General features: G+C 39.0%; 3 protein-coding genes across 8 annotated transcripts in view; 2 read left to right on the forward strand and 1 right to left on the reverse strand.

Annotated features, from left to right (window-relative positions):
• Positions 1-2,541: 2,541 nt before the first annotated feature.
• Positions 2,542-5,821, forward strand: LOC128265622 (probable insulin-like peptide 6). 4 transcript variants are annotated; one of them, XM_053001790.1, is made up of 4 exons: positions 2,545-2,666; positions 3,474-3,805; positions 5,141-5,354; positions 5,429-5,821. In XM_053001790.1, the coding sequence occupies exons 3-4, from the start codon at positions 5,141-5,143 to the stop codon at positions 5,536-5,538; spliced, it is 324 nt and encodes a 107-aa protein (XP_052857750.1). In that variant the 5' UTR covers positions 2,545-2,666; positions 3,474-3,805; the 3' UTR covers positions 5,539-5,821. The 4 variants fall into 4 exon arrangements, with proteins under 4 accessions (XP_052857751.1, XP_052857750.1, XP_052857749.1 ...); XM_053001791.1 differs by lacking the exon at positions 3,474-3,805 and having other exon boundaries at positions 2,542-2,666; XM_053001789.1 differs by having other exon boundaries at positions 2,561-3,805.
• A 3,830-nt stretch (positions 5,822-9,651) lies between these two features.
• Positions 9,652-20,714, reverse strand: part of LOC128265616 (T-cell activation inhibitor, mitochondrial) — a 32,513-nt gene continuing 21,450 nt past the window's right edge. Inside the window, exons 2-3 of one of the 2 annotated variants that reach the window (XM_053001779.1) lie at positions 11,618-12,151; positions 9,652-10,850 (exon numbers count right to left, since the gene is read on the reverse strand). In XM_053001779.1, coding sequence (XP_052857739.1) covers positions 9,756-10,850; positions 11,618-12,052 — 1,530 coding nt within the window. In that variant the 5' untranslated portion in view covers positions 12,053-12,151 and the 3' untranslated portion in view covers positions 9,652-9,755. The remainder of the gene's footprint in view (positions 10,851-11,617; positions 12,152-20,714) is intronic. The other variant, XM_053001778.1, reaches the window with a different exon arrangement.
• LOC128265620 (uncharacterized) lies at positions 13,197-17,179 on the forward strand. 2 transcript variants are annotated; one of them, XM_053001783.1, is made up of 3 exons: positions 13,197-13,577; positions 14,669-14,901; positions 16,557-17,179. In XM_053001783.1, exons 1-3 carry the CDS (start codon positions 13,364-13,366, stop codon positions 17,088-17,090), a joined length of 981 nt encoding a protein of 326 aa, XP_052857743.1. In that variant the 5' UTR covers positions 13,197-13,363; the 3' UTR covers positions 17,091-17,179. The 2 variants fall into 2 exon arrangements, with proteins under 2 accessions (XP_052857743.1, XP_052857744.1); XM_053001784.1 differs by lacking the exon at positions 13,197-13,577 and adding an exon at positions 15,960-16,267 and having other exon boundaries at positions 14,817-14,901.

Consider the following 20,714-nt stretch of genomic DNA (forward strand, 5'->3'; position numbering starts at 1 on the left):
ATGAAAAAGCGAACGATAAACAATTGAAAAGAATCGATGAGATAAAGATGTTTTAAAAGAACATCCATAAATTGGATTTTTTACGGTTTAAAAAATAGAAACGAACGATAAGCAATTGGTAATCGATAACATCTGGGGCTTAGAATCGACAAGATACAAATAAGTTATTTAATATTCACCGAATTTTGAACACTTTATTTTAAATGAAAATTACCTATGGTTTTAAAAACAAAAACGAGCAATAAACAATTGGTTATCGATATCGACTAAGTTTAAGTATCGATAGGAGGAACAGTTTTTTTTAACACGACTGATATTTTTGAAAAATGATTGATACTTTTTTACAATTTTTCTCGGCATGTACAAGCCTTGGCTTATCTCGCACGATGACTTAGCACACAGGGCCTCACCCTCCCACTGCCACCCCACCTCCGCCCACACTTCCCACCCTCTCTCTCTCTATCTTTCTCTGTCTCTCTCTCTTTCTGTAGAGAGATGTTGTTTTCCTCGCCGGAGAGCCAAGATTAATGCTAAAAATAGGGATCTTTTATTTTGAATCGAAACTAGATCACGACGAATTCACGTTGCCGTTGTTTACGGCTTTTTCACTGACGGACGGACAGCGTAGCGCCCCGCCACGCCCACCGCCCCCCTTTTGGGCTGCCCCATTGGCTTCCGTTCTTCATCTTCATCGGCTGCAATCGAAGTTGCAGTCGCCTTAGCTGTTCCAGCAACAAAAACATCAACAAGCTTATCGCCGAATCATTATCTATAAGCCAAGCCAAGCCAAGCCCAAGACCCCATACACAGGGTATATCTGGTCGTGTACAGGGTATATGCAAGGTACCAAATAAGATAAACAAATGGTTTAATTTTTATTTCTTCGATATAATGCGTATATCAAAGAAATCAAAATTAAACCGTTTGGTTATCTTTAATCAATCTGCGAACGACATAAATCTTAAACAGTTTATCTACATACATAGTTTTTCCATGGATTCCCATCTAATTAATCGCATCTATAGATATTTTAATGCCCATTATTATTTAAATTTCATTAATGTAACTTGTCGAATTGTGTGCAATCAATTGGCAACACATATTGTTTGTAAAAGTAAAAATCGTTTTACAAATACCAAACAATTTAACATACATATGTATGTACATACATATATTAATAAAATCAATTGAAGACTTACACTTCAGTTAACAATAATCAATTATAGTTGTACAGAAATTGGGGGCAAGGGGTTACGGAAATTCCATGGCATATATAATCCCATAATAGAATGGTTTGGAGTCATCTGTGTACAAACGACTGAACTTTGTCGCTTTGACGAAGCGTTACCGTTAATAAGGAAAATGAAAATCAACAAGTGCATACATACATATCTACATACATATATAGCGTGGATTGGATGCTGCTTTTCCACTGATGGATTCACTCTATTTATTGTTGTTGTGCTTTTTGTTGCTGTGTGCATTTGTCACTCACACACTCACACACGCACACCCACACACATGCAATGTTTGTGTGTACTTTGTTCAAAGACGATCTTATTAATGTGATTATTCTATTGTATGGTTATACAGTCCGACTTTCCTAACTCGAATTATCATCTTGTATAACAAGTTTTGGTTAAGGGTTATAAATAGAAAATATTTGTATAGAAATTTTTTAATTCTTAATTAAATAAATACATAAATACTTAATTTATGTTAAAGGTTTGTTTCAAGTTTCAATTCATGAAAAAAGTTACAAAAATGCGACTTAATTAATCATGTTTTAAATGAAACTCAAACCAGACTTTATCGACAGTTGAGAAACGCCAAATATTATACTCATAATATTCCCAACATGACTAATGATCGATAAAGCCTAAATTTGCTGACGCTGCAACCATGTCAACAATTAAAGGGGGAAACAGAAAACCGATGTTTAACTAAATAGTTGAAATTTTGTTTTTATTTTTCTTGTGCTCTCAGTTATGTTACAAAAGTTCTTAAACTAAGATTTACAACTTAGCTGACCATAAATACTATAAAACGTATCTTAAGGTAGTATAGATAAAACGTCGATGACAATAACCTTAAAAACATTAGGACATATCACCAGATCAAGTAATATTACCTGTTTAAAGTTCCAAGTTTGGAGATCATGCTCTAAAAGTCCCATGTAATTTAGCCGCTGTGAGTTCGGCTTATAGACTTTGGCCTGTATTAATGCTCTTAAAGACCCACACACCAGCAAACACTCGGCTCCACGGTGACCCAAAGTTGATTGAATGTGTCATGGCCGGCAAATTGTTTAATTTTAAGCATTTGTTTGCGCTTACTGTCTTTTTTTTTTCTTTTTTTTTTTTTTTTTTGCCTTTCCCAAGACACTGGACTTTGCCTTCCAATTGCTGTCGACTCGCTCGCACTTCCACCTGCAGTCCACGTGCTTCGCATTGGCTGCATTGCTCCCTCTCATTCGCACGCGCGTAAAGTGAGGCTTCGTTTTGCGCTGGCGTCGCGGCAACGGTTCTTTTCCAATTTGGCTGTGAAACAACGAAGAACGTTCTTCCGAGCGAGCGAGAAGAATTCGATAAGAGTGCAATTAAAAGCGTGGAAAGCGGAAGAAAGGAAGTGCGAAGTGCGTTCTTCCGAAGAGTGCAATTAAAAGTGTAAGAAGCCAAGAACGTTTCTCCAAAAGAGCGAGAAGAATTCACTCAGGGTTCAATTAAAAGTGTGTGGAAAGCGGAAGAAAGTGGCGGGCGAGCGAAATAGAGATAAGAAGCCTTCTAATTATAGAGGGTCTAAAAATAAACAACCACAAACAGCAGCAAACAATTAGAGAGAGAGGGAACGAGTTAAGCGCTCTCCCAAAGAAAGAGATAGAGATAAGGACGAACAGAGAGCAAGCGCAGCTCAATATATATGAGAGAAGAGTGAGAGCGAAAGAGAGGGGGAGATCGCGGGAGATGGGAATACGAGATACTGATGCTCCCAAGAAACGGCAGCTTTACGTTCCAGCATCCAAGCGTCCAGCTTCCAAAAGCGTTTCCAATTCCAAGCCAGTCGCAACGTCAGCGGAATACCGCTACAATTCGCATTGCCAGTCGATCAGTCGATCAGTTGCTCAGTCGCCTGCGGTCCGATAGATATACCCGCACTCTTCTGCTCGTGCCACAATACATCACGCGATGCAACAACAACTTGTGGGCGCAGCAGCAGCAGAAAACGCAGCAGCAGCAGCCGCAACAGCAGTCGAAAACGCAGCAGCAGCAGCAGAAGTTAGCCACTTGTTCGATTGCCCGCACTCCACCAAACGCCTATCGATAGCAAAAGGACTTTAATCGATCTTCAATCGCAAAGGATACAAATATTTATCGGCTCCGCTTTTTTTTTCATTTTTTTTTTTTTTTTTGCACGTACAATAACCCAATCTAAACCCACCACAAACAAGAAGGAAAATTACCCCTTATTTTTAGTCGTTTTGTTTTGTTTTTCGTCAATCAATTGTGATTTTGAAACTGTGTGATCGCAAAAGAAAATCTGCAAATTAGCAAAAAAAGAAAGTTCCTTAAGCAAGTGATAAACCCGTTAGAAACTCTATAGACGGAAAGTGAAAAGGGAGCCCCCGGATTTATATAAACACTATATGCCTAAAACACACACATTCACAATATATACGTTTTATAATCCGCGTGTATCAAACAACATATAAATATATACATCGAAAGCCTTGATTGTTATATATTAAGGACAGCAAAGGAAACCAATATATATATAACATTAAACTCGGAAAGAACAGCATGCAAATGTAAGTATAAATGAGGAAAATTCGCATCCTTTACCATATTTTAGTAACATTTGTTGTTAGCAATATTGGAAAACAAAACAATAACATAATATAAAAATATTCGATTCGAGGAAATATAAACTGTCAATTTCTTATCAGGCTTGTTTTTCAAATTATTATTAAAAATACTTTTAAAGAAAAACAACAAAGGCGTTTATTTTCGTGATTTTTTTGAACAAAACAAAACAAAACATCCACAAAATTACAATCTGTGCTGAGAAAGTTCACGGCATTTCAAGGATGTGAAAAATTGTAATATCTCAAACCCCTTGAATTACCCCCGCATCACTTCTACACGCATTAAGACAACCTTAACCTCTTCTCGATTCTTATCAAGATCGAAATAAAACTCGAGCCATGATCGGTTCTTCCCAAGAAAAAACAAACAAACTAACACCAACCGAAATCAGCCAAGTGGTGTTCAAGATCTATTTATATATACATAGATGCCATGGCATATCACTGTGAAAACGAAAGCGACAGAAGTGGAAAAACATTGAACCACATACTATATATAGATATCAAGTGTGGTTGGAAGTCGAGTTTCCAAAGGAGCGTCTACTCATAAAATGCAAACAATAACAATAACAACAACAACAATAACAACAACAACAATAACAACAACAACAAAAACAAAAGCCACATGGGGCATATGCCCCACTCCACTCCACTCTACTCTACTCTACTCAACTATACTATACTCCCCAAGTCACTCTGTATTTCTGATTGTGTATAAAAAGAACTCATGTTCCAAATGATAAGTGGGGAGCCGACGAGTCGATGGGTTATTTTTAAACACTGAAGTTTATGTAAATATATTTCCTGGCCAGCAAAGCACAGCTCAGCTCAGCGCCGCAGCCCAGACACAAACAATAACAGAATCGAATGGAAAATACAATAATATTTGAGAGCTGATAAGGGAGTTGAGCTGAGCCAAGCAAAAGACCCCAGACGCGTGTGCAAGGCGGAAGAGATGGGGGAGTTATCAGTCCGATTCCGAAGAAATGTGTCCTTATTACAAGCCACCAAAATAGTTTCGACGGGAGTATTGCATATTGTATTCAATTGTGGTTTAGCAAAGGTAGGAATCAGATAACTAGACTCGATCAGGATCGGTGACAAAAAAAAAAAAAAATACAAGTTTTGGGGCAAAGTCTTGATTCGATTAGGTTCTACATATGGACTTAGTAAAGGGAGAGTCGTAAAGATAGCCCATAAAGTTAAAAACGGTGGCCCAGCTTTCTTGCGGCTTAAAATGTTTCAAATGTATTTACCATCCCCATATGCGTATTTCAGATGATTCCCGTAGTGCCAACGTCCAGAATCCTGCTAGTCCTGGCAACCATAATCGCCGTGCTAGTGCTGATCAGCAGTTGGGTGCCCCAGGTGGCAAGTAGTCCGATCGCACCGGCGGACTATCAACAAAGACGAGTGATGTGCTCCACCAATCTCAGTGAATTCATACAGAACCTATGCGAATCTGGAACGATGTCCTACGGCGATCGTTATCGTAAGTAAACGACTTGGTTCGATTTCGTAGAACTGCGATTGCCTATCAATATGTGTTCTATGTGTAATCCATAGCCAACAGTTTTGGGAAACGCAGGAAGCGAGATGTGCAGTATGTCGCCGATCAGTGCTGCAAACCGGGGGGATGCACCTACACGGAGCTATTAAACTACTGCAAAGAATGATAATTTTCCCGAATTGGTGTTGAGTTGATCAACCGTTACTCCACAACACTCCACTACACTCCACTATACTGAACTTCACTCCGCACTCTACGCCTTGCACCTTACACACCCTACACACTCTACACCCAACACCCCAGACCATTCCAAACTCCATCATTCTTAAGCCTTAAGATAAAACGAGCAAACAGCAGTCTCCCTTAGAGTACACTAAGTATATTTTACTAATTTAAACTATACACTAACTCAATTCTGTACAATAAAAAAATGCAAATGAACGAGAGAATTCATATGGTTTATGGGGTTTTGCTTCAAAAGATTTTTGCTAGGTCTTAGAAAACGCTTAAAAATATGTCTAAAAGTATGCAATATAACGTATACTTATACATATTTAGGATTCTGTTATGGGTTTTAGGTTAATTAAAGCTAATATTAATAAATATCAAAAAGGCATTGTTAAATTAAGCCCACAATTCACTTGCCAATTGCATTTACAACTCTCAAATGACGCCTTGTAGTAACTTTTTTTTTCATTTTATTATTTCAATTTCCGTCACCGAACCAGGACCAATTTTGGGAAACTTTCATGCAAACACCCTCTCGAATTTGGACACACCCCGTTTCATTAGACTCCTCTATTGTTGGCATTATAAACCCACAAAGCGAAATCTATTCAGAGTGACACTCGACAAGATTGTCATGGTCTTGAGTTAGGGTTTTTTTCGGGTTCGAGTTTGAGTTTGGGTTTGGGTTTGGGTCATACAATATGCACACCCTTCGAAATTGAATGCCGGGCGTAAAACTTTTGAAAAGGACACTCACAAGCTGGACAGCACCGAATATGGGGGTCAACTGATGATGATGATTATGATGATGATGATGATGATGAGATGACTGCAAATTAGATTACAAACGCTGACGATGATGATTTTAATGATGGTGCAAATCAGCCACACATGGGAGTATGACTATCCCTTAACCCCATTTCAACCAACTTACCCCGGTTTACATGCCTTAAATCTCTATGGACAACAAGAAGTGCCCTCAAATGTGCTCTTGTTCTGGATAAAGAAGATAAATCGAAAATTTAGCACTTGCAGTTCGGTTGAATTCACATGAAGTGAACAATTTTGTACAGAGAACACCCCCTGTTTCGATTTGAAACCAGTTTATTCAACCCTTTAGTATGCAAAGTGGGTGCAATTAAACGAACCAATTAAACCTCATTAGGAACTGCACCTCAAATAAAAACGCCAAAATCGTTTAGTACAAAATATATAAAAGTTTATTAACAATATCAATTCGTTTCAAGATATCGGTAATAATTTAGAAATATTGTTGATAATATGAAAGCAACTGAGAAGATTTAGCACCTAACACAAAACTTAGCAAAGTATTTGGTTAATCGAAGTGTGCAAGTCCCATGGTTATAAAATTCATATTACGTTAAGAATTTAGAGTTGGAATTCGGCAATATACAAATATCCATTAACGTTTCATGTACAATCTGCGGTAGTAGAGGGCTCGACTTATAAATCCGTTTTTGGGTCCGGTACTCATTTCCCCGTCGATTTTTGGAATAGCTGGATCGCCCACATCACTCTTGGTTATTGGGACATCATTGGTTTCAAATGGGCACTTTTTAGACAACGACGACGACGACGACGGTAAAGGTTTGATGACAGTCTGCTTGGAGTACAGAATATACAAATTTTCAGGCTTCTTTTTTTCCCGATTAGTTATTATAACTTACCTGAATCCAGGAAAGGGACCTTTTGGCTTTATCTGTTGAGAGCAGGCTGCGTCCCATATCACGAATTTGAGAAATCCACAGATTTACTTTAGCTTTGGCCATGCTGACTGAAACGACAATTGGATAAAACCGAATAAATATTAAAGAAAAAAAAACTAACTTTTCGGAGTGATCAAATTTTGATTTCTATGATTTTTTACTGAAAAAAAAAAAATGTATTTATTTATTTGCTCCCAGTATGTCTGTTCTAGATGCGAACGAAATGGAACTGAGCTAAAATGGGCTGGAGCCAGTCAACTGGACTTTGACAGTTGAATTCGTTCGGTCCATGGCCTACTTTGTAATGGAATTTCAAAAATATATAATCTAAATATTTCAGATTGCTTTGATTTAGTTTAAAGGATGGAATTTAAATCAAAGACAAGATATATTTGTCATATTTTGGTCACTACTTTGGGACTTCAAAATGCTTAATATTCAAAGAATGTGCTTTCGTCAAAGTATTTTACGGGGAAAGATAGTTGATATTTTGAAAGTTATTGCTGATACTTGGTAGCAAATTGAAACGGAGTAAAATTCTTCACTCAGAGGAGACTTAGTACCTAAAAAAGAGACCATAATAAAACCCATTTATGGAATTTAAATCAAAGACAAGATATATTTGTCATATTTTGGTCACTACTTTGGGACTTCAAAATGCTTAATATTCAAAGAATGTGCTTTCGTCAAAGTATTTTACGGGGAAAGATAGTTGATATTTTGAAAGTTATTGCTGATACTTGGTAGCAAATTGAAACGGAGTAAAATTCTTCACCCAGTGGCCACTCAACGGACACGTGTGGTGGTGGTGGTGGTGGTGGAAGATGTGGGTGTTGCGAGGTGGGTGGTGGGAGGTGGTTGACAACGTCTGGAAAACGGAAAAGCAGGAAATGGAGGGAGACACACGAGGAGGATAAACGACACCAGACAAACTTCGTCGGCTTTTGGTTTGGAGTTCCGGGTTCACCATACACCATACACTATACACTATACACCATACAACATATACCAATACCAATTCCAAGCCAAGCCGAACCGAGACGAGACGAGCCAAACAAACCATCCCCATGACCATGCCCTCATCACTCGACATTGATGGAGCGAAGCCATGGAACATTAGCTAAATCTTATAGAGAATTTCGCACTACATGAGGAAGTCGGAGGGTGCAGGGTGCAGGGGGAAGGGTCCAGGGGCTTCCACCTCCCCAAAAAACCCACACCATCCGCACCTTAACGGGGTTGCAAGGGAAAACATAGCTCAAAGAGTCGCCATGCAGAGGAACAAATTGGTAAGACTGGGTCCTTGATAAGAGACTGGAATTCAAAGCAATTCTGATATATTTCAGTGATTTTTATTATTATTTTATTTTATTATATTTTTAAAATTTATTTTAATATTATTATTTATTCCGAAAGTCAAATGGCTTTATTATATATTTCATTGCATACTTTTCAGCGTCTTAAAAAGTGATTTCAAAACCCTAGTAATCAATCGCTATTTTAAATATGGTACATATATTTTATGTTTATTTTTAATTTTAATAAAAACAAGAAGCATTGCCTGAATTTACCTAAAATAATAATAATTCACAAGGTATTTTTTTATTGAAAATTCTTCAGTAAGAGCCATTTTTATACAATATTTTCCTGTGCAATTCTCTCTCTGCAGGGATGCGATGGTTGGGGATGGGTAGTGTCAACAGAAGTCGTATAAGGACACGTTCAACCCCAGAAGGGAATGGCAAACGGAAAGAACAGGAAAATCCCAGTCATCCAGGCAAGAGTTGCGAACTTTGGTTTGGTTTGGTTTGGTTTGCTTGGGCTCAACGATGGCCCCGTTTTTTGATTAGAATGCCCTCCCATTTCTGCATTCAGCTCACCCAAAAGGTCCAAGTGATGTAATGAACCAAAAAAGGAAATTCATCTGGGTAGCTAAATGTAACAATATATCAAACTAAAAGGTAGCAACAATGACTAAGATGATGAAAACACCATGCAAAAAGATTAGAAAGCAAACATTAAGAATCAATCAAGTGGAAAGGATCAAAACAAACAAATAAATAATAAATAAACTTAAGACGAGTACCCAAAAATACTAATGTTTTAAAAACTGTACACAAAAAGAATATTAGCCATTAATGAATAATCAAACGATATTGCAACTAAACCAAATGTAACTTTAAAGAGAACACTTTTAAAAATACATATTATGCTTAGCTCTAATAAAAATCCAGCTCCCAAGTTAATAATACTAAATTAATTTAATTTAGCTCTAGCAGTTCTTCGAGGTACAAAATTCAAAATCTAAAATTTCCTTAAAATAAATATATCTAAAGTAAAGAGCCATAATGCAGGAAAACGAATTATTTAAATAATAAAACCAAAATTAATCGATAATTTAAGAATTCAGAGGTGGCACACCTATGTCCTATTGCTGCTCCCGGAACATAAAGTCCCAGGGAATGCAGACGATGCCATCGGTGGGCACCGACCAATAGTTGGTGATGTGCAGACTGAGACCACGGCAGGATTGGACGCCGCTTTGGAGTAATTGGCGCAGGGCCAGGACCATTTTGTCGGGCGTCACCGAGTCGTCCTTGCTGAGTCGCTGCAGGCCCAGTTCCAGCTGGCATTGCCGCCACAACTGCCGCTCCACCTGGATGTCCCTGCGATAGCGACTGCAGCGGCCACTGGCCACCTCCAGGTTGCGGCAAATGAACTCAATCAGTTCGCGGCCCGAACATGAGGCGGGTGCCAAGAAGAGACCCGTTTGACTGACCTTGGGCGCATCAGTGTCCGGCACAACGGCCAGCTGGTGATCCTGCAGCGTGGCCGGCAACTCCGGGACACTCTCCTCCAGCTTCAAATGCTCACTGACCGCCCGTATCACCCGCCTGAGACTGCCGGCATATGCGCGAGCCTCACAGCCCGGCTCCGGCACCTTGCGCCTCTCGATCCGGATGCCAAGGAGTACGGCGGACAGGGTATTCTCGTACAGCGGCACCAGCTTCAGTTGCTCATCGTGCAGACGCATCTCGGCGAGGAAGGCCAGCCAGCCGGCGGGTGTATCGCCGGAGAAGAGCATCACATCGCCCTCCAGACTAATGCCCGTGTACGGGGCAAAGGCCACGAATCGATTGTGCAGAGCGCCCAGCTGATTGCTGGTCACACCCTCTTGCCGATCCTGGGCCAGCTTCTGAAGACTCCGGAGGCAATCGTGATAGCGCTCTATGTTGCAGCCGCAATCGTAGCGCGATCCTCGAATGCCCAGCAATTGGACCAAAGAGCCCTCCAGGCTCGCGATCTGGGAGCGCAGGCTGGTCACTTCGGAGGCCTGCGAACGGGCCAACGCCTGTCGCATCCACGTGTCCAGCGGGTGCTCCTTTCGGGCATCCCCAAACCATTCCTTTAGGGCATTACAGGGCTTTTCGACTGGCGCCTGCGGCGGTCGTATCTTTTCCCTGGCCGGTTTCAATTTGTTTCTCCTCAGCACTTTCTCTAGCTCTCTTACCATCTCCTGTCCCTAAAACGGAAAAGGCATTGAATTATTAATATATATTTTAGATACATTTATGGGAAATAATAGTTTTTCATCTCACTTTGTCCTTACCTATTACAAATCGATTGCTTTTTGTGATCATCATGAGCAAATTTTAATTAAAAAAAAAAAACAAATTTATTTTTATTAATTGTTTTTGAAAACGGCTTTATTTTGGATATTTATGCTTATATGTTTTAATACAATTAATTTTCCGATATATCCGATATCGTTGTCTGATTTAAATAGAACTATAGTACCGTTATTCTAAAATAGGCAGCCCTGACTACATCTCGAAGTTAATTCGTTAAAGTTTAAATACTCTTGTATTTTTTTATGATTATGATTTTTTCAATTTTTTCTAATTGTTTCAACTATGAGCTTTATGGTAAGTATTTTCCTTATATAATACCAGCAATAGAAATAAGACTTTTGGGAATGTTTCATCCAGAAAGATTTAAAACTAAACAAAATTTTAATAGATTTCCTTTAATAACATGTGAAAAAATATACATATTTTAACTTTGAATGTTTTGGCTGCGGTTGGAGATTTTTCCTACATACTTTTGACTAAAATTATGATACACTCTGCAAGGGTACTTTAAATAAAATATTTCGATGTAACACTTTATAGTTGGAAATTAAGATAAATGAAGTTTTCGGCTTAAATTGAATGTACAATTGTTTCTTAAGAACCCAACCATGATTATCAGTCAACCTACTCAGCGATCTTTATTGGTTGTTTACTGTACCTGTACCTGTACCTGTTCCAGATCCCGTTCCTGCTCCTTTGGCAGTAGCTTACAGGACCGCAGAATGTTCCGGATGACGGCTCTGGGATCCAGCAGACTCCGGTCCACCTGCACTCTCACCAGACGACTGGCCGCCACCTGACCACCGGTCTCATCCGTATCCGAACCCGAGTCCGGAGCCGAGGACATGTAGAACTGCAGCTGACCATCGGCGGGAAGAGAACTTCCGGATGTTCCGGTCAGGGATTCCAGATGGGAGCTAAGCATACGCAGTGATTCCTCGTTGACCCGCTTCTCCGCCGGATTGCCGGACAGGCGATCCGTCTGGATGGCCTGGTAGAACGGACGGAGGGCTGTGACCAAATCCGTACTCAGCAGACGTCGGTAAGAGTTGGTGATCCTTCGGCGACCCAAGAAGCTCAATGTGATGGCCATCGCTAGTGCTGCCAGATCATAAGAATTTTGAAAACTATAAAAACGGTGTTGTTCTCCAGTTTGTTGCTGACAAATTTTGCTGTGAATATCTGAAAGAAACTATTCAATTTCACTTGATAAGTAACAATCAATTTGCCATATTAATAGAGAAAATTATTAAGAAAATTTAAAAATCAGCAAACAGTTTACTTATATTTTACAACTAGCTAACGGGTTTAACCGAGCGCAACAAAATATGGCATATCTTCCAAGTAACAAAGCAAAACCTTCTTCAAACAAATTGTATAATTATATCAACAATTGACAAAAAAAATGTTAAATAACAGCGAACAATCAATTTATATTTTACAACTTAGTGAACAAAGTCAATGCAAAAAACCTGCACATACACCAAATAAATGCAGTTTCTTTTTAATAAAACATGAACTGTAGTAGCCCTTAAGTGTTAAAAAAAATAGCAAAACAGTTACCCATGTGTGAACGAAAATGGGAAAAAGAATATTGAGGCAATCCCAAAGGCCACATAAAATAACCCTCCTCCATTCCAAAGCGTTGACTACACCAGAAAAGCAAATAAAACTTTAGCACACAAAACACGCACACAAAAAGACCGTCGCACGTTAACCCTATAAAGCTGGTATTTGTTAAGTACAGAGAGAAATTTTTGTCCATACACATTTCTTTTGTCATGCACGGTGCTATGCGGCTAAAAGGGGATAAATAATATAAATAATAATACTTGAAGCCCCAGCAAAATGCAAATCAGCAACAGCAAAGTTACATCTGTGAAGACATTGGACATTTTTTTATTTTAAATGCGTATTTTCTCGCCTGGCTTTAAAGCGGATCTTAATATCGTTCATATGTGGTAAAAACCAGGATTTTAAACGTAGTTCAGTAATATCATTTTCAAATCATGGATCTAAGATTATATATATATATTTAATCTAAAACAACTTATAAACATTTGCAATAACTCCAAATCATTAATTAAATAATTAATGTATCAATGTTATAATCAATGTGCAACATAAAGAGAAAAACTTGTTTGCACACTGAAGTGAATAAACATTTTACACACCCGCGTTCGAAACTCTTTGAAGAGAGCAAAGAGAGTGGCGCAGGCCATTTCCCATTGCATGTGAGCAGACGTGAGAGCTTAAAAACAAACATTAAAAAGTGGAAAATAGTTTCACACGTTCGTTAAATTTGATTCAGCTTGAATCATAGTGCTCATTCTTTTCGCGTCGACGGCGAAAAAACAACCTGTCAAAAAGCGCACTGTGTGTGTTTTATTCAGTTGAAATACCTATGGGCAGGCCGCGACTCGTGGACACGTCCAACCTGGTGGTCCTGCTCCCAAATAGGACCTGTCGCTGTGTCGTCTGCGACAAGATCTTGGCCGGATTGCAGAGGAGCAACATCAAGCGACACTACGAGCGCCTCCATCCGGACATCGTTCTCCAGCGCCCGCCACGCCCACAAAGCCAGCCAAAACCACAGAGGCAATCAACCCGCAACCCAAGTAAGTACTGAAAAAATTGTTGATCCAAATCGGCTCAGCCATTCTAGATTGTTAATTTCTATACAATTTTTGCACACAATATAAGTATATACATAAATATGTAAATACAATTATTATTTTGGAGACACTGCTGTTATTATGAACACAAAATAGTTGGTAAAACAAGAAAACAAAACAAAAAGAAACCTTTGCAGCTGTGGACTTTGAACATGGAACTTTTTAACCGAAAATTTAATATGTGCATTAACAGCCTATCATATATTTTCAACAGTTGAATTAACATTTAAATTAAACACAGTCTTAAGAAGGTTTCTTTATCAATATAAATATTCAATGAAAAAAGACAAAACCTAAATTAATGGGTTAAAAAATTGAAAAAAATGAGTGTTTCTTAAAAAAAAAACCTTATTTATAGTTTTGTAAACTTATATGTTGTGAAACTTTACAGTTTTAGTGACCAAACGGCAATTGATTTTGAGCAAAGCGATATATTTAATTTTTAATTGCTTTGTCTGATGCCTGACTGTAGCTAAAACAGTAGTAATAACCACCAGAACGCCACTCAAAGCGCAAATAACAAGGGTAAAATATTGCATCTCCGGCAGCTGCAAAACATTTAGCTGCGCTCCTCGAACACGCACCCGCCTCCTCTCTTTCTTTCACTCTGCACCCCTCTCTTTCTCCTATCACGATGCAGTTGAAAATTACTTTTCGCATGTGTTTTTCAGTTTCTTGCTGTTTGTGTTTTTTTTTTTTTCGTTTTGTTTGCAGCCCCGTTTTCAACATTTGGCTTTTCACACATGCCGCTAGTTAACCCCAGAGTGGCGATGAGTACAGAAAATATTTAATTGAAATACATAAATGTGGGGTACCACTTACTATTCATTATTCAGAATTGCCCTTTCAGGCCCATGACTTGGTCTACCTCTGTTTCTAGTTTAATTGTCTATTAATTCAGTCAATCCTATCGTTAAATCGAAAAATAAATAAATGGTAATGTAGTTTACTGCCCGACTTTAAAGTAAAAAAAAAAAAATTTTTTTTTTTTTTTTAAACAAACAACGATTAACCGGATTAATCCTTACTTGTAGATACGAAAACGGGTCGTCCCCAGCTGGTGGACACCGGCAAATTGTGTGAGATTTTGTCCGACGGAAAACGATGCCGCTGCAAGCTCTGCGAAAAGGTGTTAACCCATCGGCCGGGAAATGTGAGGCGCCACTATAGTATTTACCACCCACACATCATCGTCCAGCTGGCGCCCAAACGTTGGGTCATCGCCGAGGACAAGCTCATTCCCAATCGCCAGCGACTGAACAATCCGGTAAGTAGTGTAGTAGTGTAGTAGTGTGTATATATTTCACGGTTTATTAGCACTAACCGAAACCTCACTAATCGAAACGAAAACGATAACGAAACCCAAATGGTGGGGGGCAGGCATACTTTGAATATTACATTTCACTCTATCCAGATGAGCAGCGTACAGCCTACACACGAAATACCATAATTAAATTAAACTAATTTAGAGCAACGTTTATTCCAATTACACTGGATTGTGCGCAATCAGCTGCATTTACATACTATCGTTTTGGATTGTTTCTATATCCAGAACCATCAGACTGGCTATTCCATTCCATTTTTTTTTTTGCTTATGCGCACCTTATCGCAAACATATGTAAATATTAAGCAATTCTCATTTTCACGTTAAACAAAACCAAAATAATGTCAAAATAAGAGTTTAAACAAATCAGCATTTAGTTGAATATTTTTCGATTTTTAGACAGTTCTTTGGAACTTATAAAAGCAAAAATACTCCATAACATGAATAAAACCCTCCTGAAAAAAAAGATATTTAAAATAGTAGTCTTATAGTTTGGGCTAGGCTATGATGACGTAATTCGAACTTGACTCCTTTATATGTAGGTTAAAATACTAAATAACATTATTCAGTTGTCAATCGTGGATCACGATATTACGACGCATAATCGTAATAACAACGAATGACCCTCAGCTGTTGAACCGCAGCCGAAACGTAACAAAAAATAACAATAGCAACAGTGCCGCCGGCAAAAACCGAAACCGAAAAAACAGACCGAAACCGTTTTAAACTGGTTCAAAACGCCCCTGTGTGTGTGGGTGTGGGTGTGTCTGTGAAACCGCTTTGAGTGGTGGTTTTTGCGCTCGTGTTCCGCTCTCTGAACCGCTCCTCTCTGAACCGCTCTCCTTCTCACTGGTTCACAGAAAGACTGTTTTTTTTTCCCCGTTGATTTTTTTGCGGTCTGAGCACGCAAATTGGATTTAGTAAACGAACGTTACTCAAGTACGGCGCAGCGCGTTCGCAGAAACCGAAAGTGAAATAAAACATTTTTTAAACAATTTAAGCCGTAAATAAACATCAAATCGGAGCGATGTCGAAAAGGCACCCAAACCCGGTGTCCAAGCACTTTATCTATAGCGAACAGACGCGGAAGAGCACCTGCAAGGAGTGCCGCTTCGACATGGCCGGTCGTCACTCCGAGAATCTGATGAGGCACCTCAAACGTAAACATGAGGATGTCTACGAGACCGTCGTCGCCGAGAAACGTGCCATTCGGAAGCTCCTCTGCCAGCAACAGGCAAACAAACAGTCACCCACAATGGAGTTGAGTGATTTTTTCCCATCGGAACTTAAGAAAATTCGCCTCAGTAAGGTACATACAAACACACATACAAGAAATTGATATCCATTTCAATTCAAGATGTAGTAACATCATTTGTATCTCTTGAACTCTTCACGTAACTAGTTGTCATTGTACTCATATGCTTTATTAAATGAAAAAAATCGATAGCCTTTAAAAGCATTCTTTCCTGTACATTAGATATGCAAATAAGATGTTTCCAGGATGCTCAATTTGTAAATGAACATTTCTAGGACAACCATTCTAGGAATCTAAATCTAAAAACCCGAAACCAATTGTTCACTGTTTTTATTTCTTTCAGGACGCCTCTCATTTGCCGACCAATAGCACCATCGAAAACACCGACTTTATGGAGGACGATGAGGCGGGCGACGGCGATAACGAGGACAACGTTTCTGGCAGTCAATTTGATGGCATCTTCAAGTCGGAGCTGCCGGACGACGAGGATGATCAATCGGTTGATTCTAGGGACGTCGAACTGGAGACAATTGAAGTAACCATGGCTAAGCCATCGATTTCCTTAAAGCCGGCGACCACCCAACCCGCCCCCAGTGTAGCCTCCAGTTCAACGTCTGTGGTCCCTGCTCGGGCGCCAACTGCTGCTGCCGCCGCAGCAACACCAACTCCCTTGATTCGGGCACCTTCCTCATCGGATTGTCCGCTTGCCGGCGAGGATGCCTTCTACCTTCAATACCTGGGCAACAAGCTGAGCAAATACTCCGCCCGCACCAAGAACACGGTCCAGTTCCAGATAAATCGCATCCTGTATAGAGCGGATATGGGCCGCTTCGAAAATGCAGATCCCAAGGAAGCCGATTCCGATTTGTATTTTTAAGTCCTGTCCTCCAGAATGTCTATGTTATATGTTATGTTATGTTTCGGTAAGCTGTAAATAAATTATCCCACAAGTTGTCAAACACCAAAAAAATCAAAAAAAAAAATCTACACATTAAAAGGGGTTGCAGGCAAAGTTGAAGGGGTGGCAAAGATTTGTTTTGATTGGTGCTTGAAGAGTAACATCCATATGATTCAATTATCAGACTTTAAGTCAGATATATGCTCTAAATGAATTAATTTTAGATTGCTTGTTTAAGATCAAGAAGTTGATAAATGTAGGAATAGATAGCTTATATAACACTTTGAGAGGGCAAAAAGCATGCGTTTTGACCATATTTTTCAAAAACATTTAATCTTTCATAACAATAATACAAAAATTACAATAAATAGATTATTAAATACATTTATAATATTTGATATTGTATATTTTTTTTATTTTTTAAAATGGGCTTATCATTTTAATTCGTGAGCTAAATTTAGTTGGAATTTTATTTAGTTTTCGCTATCGATTTCCTTGACCCCGTGTCTGTTTAGTTAAGCCTTTTTGCATTTGATTCTTAATTCCAGTGGGGATATATGTGTGTGTATGTATGTATGTATGTATTTGTTACCTGTCACAACAAAAAGCATTAAAATGTCCACAAATCAGGTCACTTACCCTTTTTGAGTTTGCCAACATATCGAGAACATTCAGGCAACTCAGATCGTTGGCCCCTCGTCTTTTGTTTATGTGCTAAGAAGTCGGTGGCAAGTTTTGGGGCAAGTTCAGTACCCGCACAGGGTCAACATCTTCGAAAGTCCCTTCGGTATCGGTGTATGGTGGGTAAAAAGTGCGTAGAGTTGGGATTTTCGCTTCTCACTCTAGTTTAAAAATTTCTTTTTTTTTTAACACCCCCCCCCCCCCCCCTTTTCGCTTCTCATTTTTCGCCGAGTGTTTGTGCTCTTTAAAGCGACGGAAAGAGCAGCATAAACTCTTCGCTGTGTCGGTCTGTATCTGTGTGCCGGCTGACCGGCTTTGTTTGTATCTCTCTTCCTGCTGAAACTTGGAAACGAAACCTGCAACGTCTGTTTGGACGCCCCTCCTCTTCCTCTCCCTCTTCCTCGTCCTCTCCCTCTTCTTCGTCCTCGTCCTATTTCTCGTCCTCGTCCTCGTCCTCTTCCTCTCTCCACCGTGCCACCGACGACCCTTCTTCATCCGTCTGCTCGCATAGGGGCGCCCTGTATACTCGTAATCCTCCCCAACTCCGCCTCTCGATGGAATAGCGCTTCAACCACCCCCCTCCCACCCCCCCCCTCAGTCGACCTTATAGCACTTCGATTTATGTGTGGGCTATGCGCTCAGCGTCCTTTTGGCGTGCTATTAAAGGTTCATTACTAAATGCCAGTGAACTTCTGTAATGCGATGAACCATCTGCCACTACATCTGCATTAAAAAAAAAAAAAAAAAAAAAAAAACATAAGCATGCAAGCTTTGTGTGCGTTACAAATTAAAAATAAATCCACAATTAATATTTTTAAATTCTTTTCAATGAATATATTTCATTAACTATGATTCATTGAATTCCATAAGTTCTTTGGTATTTCAAAATTAACCCCTAGTTCATTTTTAAATACCAATGCAATTTGATTAAATATTAACCACCAAAATATCAATGCACTTATGCAATTGAATGAACCCAAGTACTGGAAATATATTCCTTAAAACCAAAAAATAAATATTAAGGCTCAGTTTAAAAATAGTTATAGATTTGCTTTTTATCTGTAACACCCAAGGACACTTGTCATACTCTAGATAATTATAAGACCTATGAAAAAATGTATATTAAGGATACTTTAGAGGACTTTTCTAAGCCGGTGGACCATCTGCTAGAGTCATTATACATATTAACTTCCTTTTTTATAAGCTTTAGGTGGCTAGTTTAATTTGATATTTAGCCAGAAACCAATTAATTTCTATTAAATATTAACCTACGGCAGTTTTTCGTCCTCTAATAAGGAAAAAGGAAGCCCCAAAAGTTATAAAGAAATTCCAGTCAGGAAAGTTAAAAGTTTGTATTATGGGGATGAAATTGTGTGAAGTTTGGTCGCCAAACTCTAATGCCACTCAATTATGTTTAAGTTACTTCAGATTCGAGTTAGGGAAAGTGCGACACAAAAACAAGTTGGAGCGCTAAATAGGGTTTGTTGTTTTGAGAAAAGTAAAAGAACCTAAATAGGTAAGATAGAGGATGAAAAGAGGGAGTCCTAAGATGAGTTTACTTGCACACACACCTGCCTTTTTCCCATTTCAACACAGTTTTTTTTGTTTCTTTTTTACCCTGCTTTGTTTCTGTTTCTACACACAAACACACACTTTCTTAAATGAAGAAATGGCAAGAAATATGTACATACATCAAAATTGCACTCGTTGGAACCTTTTGATTAGGGTGGGAAATTCCGTTCAGGAATTAATTACATTTCAACCAGATCTTTGCCAGGCGCAATTGAAATGTGCTTGCCACATGTGGGCGTGTCGCTGATAAGGCGGTCGTTTTGCAGGACCCTTGGGGAAAAGTTGAGGTTTCATCGAATGAATGATGATGATGCCTGTATGACGATAAGAAAATGGCAAAGGGAATCTGAGCCTGCAGGGACCAAGAAACAAGAAACAGTATGGTCAACCATATGGTGAAACTGGTCGAACATGGGAATGGAAAGCAATAAAGCTCCATTTTACACATCCTTCAAATGCAAGTGTCACATTTCTATCTCTTTACGATACGATAGAACCAAATTTCATTGTAAATTTTATCGTGGAAATAAAGTTATGGGGGGAGATATGTATGTACAAATTTTTATTTATTTAAGATTTAAAACTGATCGACCCGAGTTGCTCCAAAGAATCCACAGCATAACCAAAAAATACTTCTTCGGGGAGTTGCAACGCCCAAAGAAAATAATTAAAGGACTTTTGCCATTGTAACCTTACACAACCCCAACTGTTTTTGGTTTTTTTTGCCACACCAAAAAAAACCAAATCCAAATCCACATCGACATCTTCGTCCTCATCCTCAAGAGATGTGGATGTGTTGCTCCAACCGCCAGACGGATAAGTAAACAAATTCAGCTTTATCTTCAATAGAAAACAAGGAAAACAGAGTTTCCCGTCGAGGTTCGCCTTTGATATTTAACAATCTTTGAACAGCTGAAAGATGAGAACAAAAACACCAACTCCTCGCAATGGATACACACATATGCCGCACACTCACACAGATACAAACACACACACACAAGCAGAGGTGTAGTGTATGTGTAATGTTTGCAGACAAAGGCCAACAACAAGTTGCTATGGGAGTTGCCACCAAAATCTTTCGTTCGCACTCAAGCCAGTAAAAAAAAAAAAATAAAATAAAAAAAAAAGCAGCAACATCAAGAAGCGCAACAAGAAGCCGAGGAATAGCTATAAAACCAACAACAGTAACGGGTGTACCGAGAACAAATGAAGAACAGTGAACACTGCCTAAGGGATTTCACTCAAAATGAAGTGAGTTTTTTAGATCATAAAAACCATACACATGATTATAAAATTCCGAAAACCCTTATTTTGAAGCTCTTTATATTATTTACAAAAAAATATTTTAAG

Source organism: Drosophila gunungcola, unplaced genomic scaffold, assembly GCF_025200985.1.
Source record: "Drosophila gunungcola strain Sukarami unplaced genomic scaffold, Dgunungcola_SK_2 000140F, whole genome shotgun sequence".
Classification (NCBI taxonomy): Eukaryota; Metazoa; Arthropoda; class Insecta; order Diptera; family Drosophilidae; genus Drosophila; species Drosophila gunungcola.